The 10,116-nt window shown below is 33.6% G+C and overlaps 1 protein-coding gene across 1 annotated transcript; it reads right to left on the bottom strand.

Annotated features, from left to right (window-relative positions):
• Positions 1-4,006: 4,006 nt before the first annotated feature.
• Positions 4,007-5,204, bottom strand: LOC108371629 (farnesol dehydrogenase-like). The gene is made up of 3 exons (XM_017627218.1): positions 4,569-5,204; positions 4,359-4,496; positions 4,007-4,282 (listed from the first exon to the last, which is right to left on the bottom strand). The coding sequence occupies exons 1-3, from the start codon at positions 5,133-5,135 to the stop codon at positions 4,241-4,243; spliced, it is 747 nt and encodes a 248-aa protein (XP_017482707.1). The 5' UTR covers positions 5,136-5,204; the 3' UTR covers positions 4,007-4,240.
• Positions 5,205-10,116: the final 4,912 nt, after the last annotated feature.

Here is a 10,116-nt window from a genome sequence, read left to right as displayed (position 1 = left end):
CTTGCAACAGCTCTCTACCAAGAAATACGTTTATGGTAAAATTTTGGAAAATGGGCGGGGCACCGCCCACTTATGATCACATATATGTATATCGGTAACCGTTCTACCAATTTGTACCAAACTCGGTGTGGTTATTGTGCTTGCCACATGAAAGCAAAGCGTTGAAAATTATTGAAATCGGACTAAAATTAGGGCCGCTTTTCATATAACGGTAAATTTCAGAAATGCTTGAAACTTCAATATTTCGAAATTGAAGGACGCTAATTTACTCAAAATTGATACACCCCGGCTTACCATCTAGCGGTAGGTTTCGGAAAGGTGAAAAAACATATATTTAATATTTACGCCGGGTATTTAATGTTCGGCTCCGCCCGAACTTAGACTTTCTTACTTGTTTCCTTTTAATATTTGTAATATCTATACCAACTTTCAGTTTTCTACTGCAACTAATACAGGGTGCTCAATGACCTTGAAATGCGCTGCCGAATCGCTGCGAAACTGACAAAAATATTGGTGATTTTTATAAAAAGGTACTGTTGCCATGACAACTGAGACTTGTGATATTTTTTTAGATAATTTGAGTATGAAATGTTCTTAGGTTACTTAATAAATTCTTTGATTAATATATACTAGAGTGCCAGTTACTGTCGAAATTCGACAGTTTTTCTAGTTTTAGAAGACTTGGAGAGGTTTTCTAACTTAACACCTTCCGATAACTCAACAAAATTCGTTAACTCGACCAATTTCGATAACCGTGAAATTCGAGGGCTCGATAAATTTCGATAACTCAAAAATGTAAATTCTTTGGACACCTTTATAAATTTTTACTTTTGACAGCTCCACATTTTTCGAAAACTATCTAAACATTTTGATAACTCATTACACTCTGTTAACACGATAAAATTCGATAAGCAGTGATAAATCGTTAAGTTTATATAACGTTGAAATTTCGATAAATCGATATATTTTGAAAATTCCATAAACTTCGATTCGTTGAACCAACCAATTTCAGTAGATCAATAATTATCCATAACTCTGTAAGTTGAAAGAACTCCATGCATTACGACACCTCGATAAATTTCGTTAAGTCTATAAATGATGATAATTCAATAAATATCGATAACTTGAAGTTAAAGAAATGAACTTGACAATTTCGTTAATCCCACACGTCTTATTTAAATTTGGACAACTAAGTTTCTGTATCTATAAATTTCGACAACTCAATAAACATTGATCAGTTTGAATAATTCGATACATTGCGATAACTTAATAAGATAGATAAATTTCCATAAGTATAAACTTCGATGATTCGATTAATTGCAGTAACCTTTATGGCTGATTTTATTTCGATTCCTATCGGAAAATTTCAACTCTTTTACCCTAATTCTTATGTATTTCTCATTTTCTCCATTTTCGTCTTTATCTCCATTTTCGTATCTTTATCTTCACTTTTGCCTTTTTTGTCTTCATCGTTATCACTTGTTTCTTCATCTTCATATTTATCTTAATTTCAAAGTTTAATTTCAAATACGAAGTAAAAGAAAATGCGAAACAGCTTAAATTGAACAGGTTGCAAAAACAACTCTATACAAATATGGACATTTTTAAACGACGATTTTCAACCAATTTCGAAACTATAAAATCTCTCCTCATCTACAGAAAATTACCTTTCCAACGGTGTTTTTGGTTTTGAAATCGGTAAATTTGCCTTGCTTATTCCCTTTCTTTTTCTCTTCACGTAGATGAGATGAGGTGCGATGACGTGATAAGATGTGACGTGATTTTATGTGATGGATAGGATGTCATGTCATGTGTTGTCATATCCTCTGATGTCATACCATATGATGTCATATCATGTGATGCCACGTCATGTAATGCGATGTCATGTCATACGATGTCATATCATGTGATGTCAAGTCATGCGATGTCATGTCATATAATGTGATGTCATATCATATATTGTCATGTCACGTGCTATCGTGTGATGTGATATCATATTATGTGATGTCTCTTCATATCATGTGATATAATGTGATGTGATGTCATTTAATGTGATCACATTAAATGTTCCGATTATTATATCGATAACCCTGTTGATAACTGTGTCGATAAAAATACCGATAACAATATCCATAAACATATAGAAAAATACGATTGCAAAGTCGATCGATTCATCGATAAATATAACAATCATCAGTATCGATTATTGTACATATCGATAACAATATAAATTACTAAATCGATAACAAAATAATTATTTAATCGATTATTATACCGATAACAATATCCATTATTGTATGGATAACAATATAGATTATTATATTGATTATTATATCGATTACAATAGCGGTTATTTAATCAATAACAGTATCGATAACAACATCGGTTATTTTATCGATAGCAATATCGATTATTATATCGATAAAAACATCCGGTTTTATATCGATAACAATATCGATCTTCATCCTCATCCTTTCCTTCATATTTATCTTTATTTTTGCATATTCATCTTCACCTTTACCTTAAAGTGTTTAAATTTACTTTGGTCTTCGCTTTTGCCTGTACCTCTAGGCATCTTTGTTTTTGTTTTTATTCTCAAACCACTAAAAAGCTAGAACCATTTCCATGTGCATTATTCCCCTTGAATTTGACAATTTACTCCCAACCAACCAACTGCCGCTAAAGAAGTTTACTTCATAAATTCAAGAAATGTTCTTACCCTTTCAGTTACCCTAATTCTTATGTATCTGTCATTGTATCTTCACTTGTGCCTTTTTTTATGATTTCATCGTTATCATTTATTTCTCCATCTTCATCTTCATATTTATCTTTATTTCAAAGCTTAATTTCAAATGTTAAGTGAAACAACATGCGAAACATGTCAAATTGAAACTGTTGCAGCAAAATCTATACACAAATACGAAAATGTTTAAACGACGGTTTTGGCCGTAATTTTCAACCAATTTTGAAACCATAAAAACTCTGCTCATCTACGGAAAAATGCCTTTCCAACGGTGTTCTTGGTGTCGGTTCGTAGAATCGCCAAACGAACGGAGACAAAATTGATGTTAGCGTATTAATATATAGATACACAATACTTCTAGAGTAAAATATGTGCATCATGAGCATCTTCTAAATGTATACATAGAAACGTAAAGTTTGGTACCAGCACCTCTTTCGGCAAAAAGAAAAACTTTGGAAGGTGCCCCAAACCCTGTCTTGGAAAATTTTTTTTGGACGACTCTAATGTACATACATACATAAAATGAAAGCCGTTTTCGTTGTTCGGCCTAAACTCAAAAACCAGTCAAATTGTCGGAGGTTATACCTTACATATATGATCCTATTATGGCCTACTAGACAATAAATGGCTTCATTTCAACGATGTTTAAGAGATCACACTACACATTAAGTCAATGTACGGGAAAACTTTTCATTCTGGGATTTTCTTGGCCCTCCTATAACTGAAAACTGGTTTACGACCAACGTTGAAGTTGCAAGATCACAGAAGAATATTACGTGCGCTTGGCAGAGATCTCACAGGTGGAAATAAGACCATCGTTAAAACTCATGACATTGAAATGGATTAGCATTCCATAAGGTATCACAGCGCTACTATTCTTGGCCGATGTATGAGGAGGATTCTGCTCTCTATTCGTTTGAATTTAAACTAAAAATGTTTACTTTACAGACCGCTTTTGCTTTTAAACGCTATTTTTGTATTGGCCATTGCAAAAGATCTTATTAGGCGCTGCGAAGCAAGCGGGCATTAGCTAGTTTTTATAATATCGTACAATAACTAGTTTAGTTTATATGTATGAAAAAAAATTAAAAACAACTGGGTGGTATGTTTCATCAATATAGCCTTGCGTAAGTTCATGCGGATGATACTTTTATGTGCTATTGGCTAAAGAAAGTGGAGGAAAAGAAATATGTATGTACATATGTAGCCTGGCATCAAGAGATACCCAGCGCGCACAAGGGAAATAAACACCTTCAATATACATTGAAAGAAATTCTGCAATCTACATCAGTCTTTGTTTATTAATATAACACTGATTAGTACATGATTGTATGTTTTATCAAAAAAACGCAAACTTTATTTCTACATAGATTGTTAAAAAAGGGAACTTCCTTATCATTACAGCAAACATATTATGAACTTTCATTTACATTTTCATTCTTTTACAATATGTACATTTAATATTAACCTCCGCACCAGATCGACAAATGCATTAATTTAAAACAATTCTCCTACTGGTTTAATAGTCAGCTCATGTATCTGGAAATATATATAGATTTGTACATACATATGTATGTATGTTGTGTTATCATAAATATAAGCAAGTACAACGAACCTGTACATGAGGTGGCGTCTGCAAGCAATAAAGTAAAGCATCGGCAACATCTTCGCTTTTCAAAAGCGGCGCGTTTTCCAAATTCACTCTCATTTCTTCGGTTATTATTTCCGTGTCAACCCCGCCAGGACTTATGCTCTGCAAATAAAATTTTTTACATTTCCATTATAAAAAAACAATTGCAATATTTGCAGTTCATTTTCAACCAACCGTCACTTTAACTTTTGTATTTAGGTTGAAAAATTCTTGTCGATAGATCTCAGTCATTGCCGTTACAGCGTGCTTTGAAGGTGGGTAAATATTAAGAGAAGTATTTGGTATCCTTGGCACAGAATGACCAGCAATGCTGTTGATAATAAAGACATGGCCATCCCCACTGACTTTCATGGAACGGAAAGCCTCCCTGGTACAATCAGCCACACCCAACACATTGGTGTTTATGACAGCACGTATATCCAGCGAGTTGTTCTCGTCCACCAGATTAATTCCACGCACAATGCCCGCATTATTCACAAGCACTGCAACAGGTCCATACTTGGACTCGATTTCTTTGAATGCGGCAATAATCTGTTGCTCGTCCTGCAAATCACACTTGATTGCATGGACGCGATCGCGCGCTGATGGTTCTACTTGATCCTTCAGTGCGTCAATGCGCTCCTTGCGTCGTGCCAGACCAACTACAACCATTCCATTATTGGCGAGATATTTCACACAAGCCGCACCGATACCAGAACTAGCGCCGGTGACAACAGCTACGCGATTTTGCCAACGTTCCATACTTTTGCGACGAATTCTATTGAACGTGATATGTTGAAATGGTGAACAACAACTTACAGTTTTGCCTATTAGAACTTCTCTTTTATATCAGTCTGTATATAAAAAAAATTGGCGGCCTCTGTGGCATCGTGGTTAGCAGTGCGCGCCACCGTTACGTAGGGCCTGGGTTCGAGCCCAGTTTCCAACCAACATCAACAAAAAATTATTATTTTTTAAATAACGGTCGCCCTTCGGCAGGTGGTGGCAAACCTCCGGTGTATTCAACCATGAAATACAGCTTCTCATAGAAATACAATCGCCATTCGGAGTCGGCGTAAAACTGTGGATCCCTATCCTTTGTGGGGCAACATTGAGACGCACTTCACAAATCGGAGGAGAAACTCGGCCAAAAATAAGCATATTGCGTAAGCGCCAATCTATTATTATTTTGATAGTAAATTATCTATAGAGATACATACGTACGTATGTAGGTGCGCGTATGTACCCTGCAGGAAATATATCTAACTTTAAGTTAACTTGAAATTGATTAGGGGGAAACTAAAGGCCTTTATTATCTTATATTATTGTGAACTATCCGCAGATTTGATGACATAATGTGTAATGTATAAAATTTCGATCTTCGTTTCATTTGTCTGGAATTCGAAAATGCATTGTGAAGTACAAAAAAAGTGTATTCAAACTAATGTTTGTATGAGGATATTAAAGTAGAAACTTGTTTAAAGAAAACAAACTCCCGATTAGAGATGGGCACGGGATATTGGAACCCGCGGTACTGATTTCAAAATGACCGGGAGTCTCCACAAACCTGTTGATATCAACCTTCTAAAATATCAAAATAGAAAACTTCCTTGCGTTTTTGCTATGGATCGCTTGTTTCTTGTTTAAGTTTAGTTTTTCTGTGTACTAAATTTTATATATTCTTTGGATAATAATGACCAATTGCTGAAATTTTCAAAGCAATTCGCTTATTATTAAAAAAGTTATGATACGGTAAGTAATAAAATGTCGTACATGCACTCGGTTTTGATAGCCAGTGTATTATGTGTATGTATCAAGGCGACTTCATATTAGGTGGTGTTGCTAGAACAGCTGCTTTAATTCGCCTTGGTACACAGATGTCAAAACTTCTTCTAATAGAGTGCGAAAGTGAGAGTGTTGGAATTTCCTTTCCCGCTTCCTCCTTGAGCGAAGAATAGCTGTAATTTTACATTTGTGTACCGCAAGCGAAAAGAAAATACATGAAAGTTTTTGTCTTTGTACTACCGCTAACGCCTTATATGAATTCGCCTTGGTATGTATGTAAATTAACTTTTTTTTTCAAAATAAAATATTTTATGTAACTAGGTGCTCAAATTGATATTTATTTCTGAGCATTGCTAGAAATAAATAAAAATTATTTTGTTACTTTACTTCAGAGCTGTTAAATTTCCATTACGATTAGTAATCATTAATTTTTAGCATTTTTTCATTTTAAAAATTATTTTAATTTTTTTACTTAACCCCGCAATTAATAATTAATAGTAAATTTATCAAAAAAAATCATGATTATTTGCCATTAAAAAAAATCTAATTTAGTCAAATTTTTTTTTATTATTTAATTATTATTAATTTTTTTTTTTTTGCAAATAATGGTATTTAATCATTAATACCCCAAAAAACATGCTTTAATTAATAATCATTATGATTATTAATCATTATTTAACAGGTCTGCTTTACTTTTGAGAGAAGCTCACTTTAAAAATCTTGTTGGGTAATTAAAAGTGAGACATTTATCGAAATACCTCAAAAAACTAACTACGAGTTGATTTTTTTTTATCAATTGATATCATTTTTCTGCAGGGTATGTATGTACACACATACTTTTGTGTATGAAAATGTGAATATCAACAATTAAAAAGGTTTTCAATTTGTTTATTAACATAACCAATCGCAGATGTTCTATAAAAACATATTAGTTTCAAATTTATAATTATTGATATTACGCACTAAAAATGTTCACAGATCGTATATTTATCTTACAGCAGAAGCTGAAACAATTAGTAATTACTAGTTCCAAAAAAAAACGATTGTAACGCTTCGATTATGCAAATGAGGAACTTGATTTCTGAATGAGGTTTTTGCATTTTTTGACAAACGCTGAATTTCAAGTTAACACGCTCTTGAAGAACGTGTGGGACATATCAGCCAAACACAAACAGTCGTGCTTAAAATAATAGGACACCGCAATGTTCTTTAACTTAGCAAAAGCCTCTTTCTTTTACAAGAGAAATATACATGCACCTCTTTTTCCACACTCCTATTAAAATTATAGTACCAAACACATACATTAATACATACTCATCAACACGACTGCTGATGGATTTCAAAACTTCATCTGTACATTTTCGACAATACTGTTGACAGAACTTGTTAGCCTTCTACTTCCAAATATATACATACTTGGGCATATTCATAGTCAAAACAAAGTCGACTCTAAAGTTAGTGGCTGCTTTTAGACATAACTTTCAATGTAAATAATATCTGTCAAAAAAGCTGCAACTAAAGAGCCTGTCAGACGTGGCAATATTTCAGTCTTTCGCACGCAATTCGCTGTCAAATTGAGAAAGAGAAATTTTATTTCGATGTGTGAACAGCCAGAAAGATCTTTCTGTCACTTTTCGGATATTAGTTTAGAAATAAAAGTTGCAAGGTGTGACTGCAACTGCAAGAGCGAAAATCGATTTCGGAAATATATTTCAACTTGCTCGTGCTGCACTAGCAATTTTTATTTCTTCTGCAAGTGCTGTCAAACTAATCGAGTGTTGCCGTGTGGCACTGATCGTGAATTTGTGTAAAATGATATAAAATATTGTTGAATTAAATATCAAAAATGCTTGAAATATATTATTTTGCTTAATATACTTAATCGTTAAATTATTGTTCACACGGCAAATATGTTAATTATAACCTATATTTTTTGGCTTTTACAAGAGAAATAGCAAACAAACGACAACCCCATCGCCCATGGTTGCATTTTAGTATCGAGAAAGATTGCCAGAAACTCATTCGCTGTGTGAACAGCCCAAAAGCGATTTCAGAAATCATTCCAGCAATTCGCCTTTCGGAAATAAAAACCTCTTTCGAAAGACACTTTCCATGCAAGGTGTGACTACTCATGCAACTGATTTCTCAATTTGACAGCCTTTCCGAAATTTATTGCAACGAAATATATTGCCACGTCTGACACGCTCTTAACTTTAGCGTCGACTTTATCTAGACTATGAATGTGCATCCCTATGTTTACAATTAAATCAAAAATATTTAAAGTTATCTTCTACTATACGGGCTACGTTTATTTGATAGCTACACATATCAATTACTCGTAGTTTAAATTTTACTTCATTTAATGGTATCACTTCCAATATTTTGAACCCAACCGTGTGTGCGATATGTATTTATTTATACGCTAAGTACTTGTACACATTTGTATATGTAGGGTGATCCATCTAGACCTTGGTTTCTGAATTTAGAATTAAACACTTAAAACACAAGTGGATGTCCGAATCTTCATTATCAACTGAATTTCATTCAAATGCTGCCCGCGACTACGCTGTAGGTGGTCCATTTGGAAGGTCCAATTTTCAATTACCCTTTTCATCATGGCTCGAATTACGCGAGCCATGGCTTAAAAGTTTTGAATTCTAGCTGGCTTATCGACGAAGACTTCTGACTTCACATAATCCCAAAGATAAAAATCCATAGGTGTTGTATCACACGATAACTTGCCGAAACCAAATATTACCGACATCACTTGCTTTAATTCAGGTAACAAAAAGGCAGTTATCATGGTGCGGTAGCGCTCATTATTCACGGTTATGTTTTGTGTACGGCAAACAGTTGAATAAAATTATTTTTAAGAAATAAATGGCAGAGATTCTTCTTCCAGAAGATAATAAAGATTCCGACAGTAAAAATTAAAAAAAATAAACAAGGTCGGATGGACCACCCTATGCAATTTAGGTAGGTAGGGGTGAGAGCATTAAAATTCCGACTTTACTGTTTTTGTACCACCCTAATACATAGACATATGTGTGCCTGAATATAGGCAGAAATGTAGACAATGCCCTGCCGGAAATGTATCTAACTATAAGCTAACTTTAAGTTGATTACGAAGGAGCTACAAGTCACTTATTATCTGTATATTTTCTTTGAAGAAAACTAACTATGTTTCTATGGCGATGGCCGCAAAATAGTCAAGGGTGATTTACCTCTGCATTAGACGCAGTCAATGGTGGTTACCCCTGCATTTGATGTAACTTACTTGTAACTAGCTACTTTTGGACATAAAATATCAATAGAAAAAACAAATTATTTTTATATTTTTATTTACTTTATTTATTTTATTACATTTCATATTTGCTTCCATATTCTGCTGTAGGTGGTCCCATATTCGAACTCCGTCAGCCATAACTTCAAAATGATAATATGAAATTTCGATCTTCCTTTTATTTGTCCTCAATTCGAAAAAGTATTTGCGAAGTGCAGGATATTTCAATAGAAACGCGTTAAAAAAAAAAAAAATCTCTAGCTTTACTCCTGCATTACTTGTCCACTTGTTTCAAGTTAGCTTTTTGTAGCTAACTGCAAGTTATATATTTTATAGAAATTCCGCAAAAAAGCTAACTACAAGTAGGTTATTTTTTATCAATTGATAATTTTTTTCTGCAGGGTGGAGCGTACGGTAATCTTTACGGGCATTGTAGAATGCTTGATAAACGAAAAAAATTGAATTTAAATTCTAAACGTAATACATACATATTTATGTATGTATAAGTATAGATAATTGAAGAAAGAGAACACATTTAATTCACATACCTACTACCCCGCAAACATATTTTGAGCGATCAGAACATATGAGGTAAGAAATATGAGTTTCAAATATATACAAAATTTTTTACTTCTATACATATTAGTCTTTTAGGAGTCATATATGATGCAAATT

This window comes from Rhagoletis zephyria, unplaced genomic scaffold (genome assembly GCF_001687245.7).
Source record: "Rhagoletis zephyria isolate East Lansing unplaced genomic scaffold, Rhagoletis_zephyria_1.1 Rzeph_scaffold_05112, whole genome shotgun sequence".
NCBI lineage: Eukaryota > Metazoa > Arthropoda > Insecta > Diptera > Tephritidae > Rhagoletis > Rhagoletis zephyria.
This window is presented reverse-complemented; position numbering and strand designations above follow the sequence as displayed.

Excerpts from the sequence above, each read along its gene's own strand:
- LOC108371629 (XM_017627218.1), bottom strand. The coding sequence starts at position 5,135 with ATGGAACGTTGGCAAAATCGCGTAGCTGTTGTCACCGGCGCTAGTTCT. Across the intron at positions 4,497-4,568 it reads ATACAAAAGTTAAAGTGACG|AGCATAAGTCCTGGCGGGGT; the intron begins GTTGGTTGAAAA and ends TTTTATTTGCAG. Across the intron at positions 4,283-4,358 it reads AGACGCCACCTCATGTACAG|ATACATGAGCTGACTATTAA; the intron begins GTTCGTTGTACT and ends ATATATTTCCAG.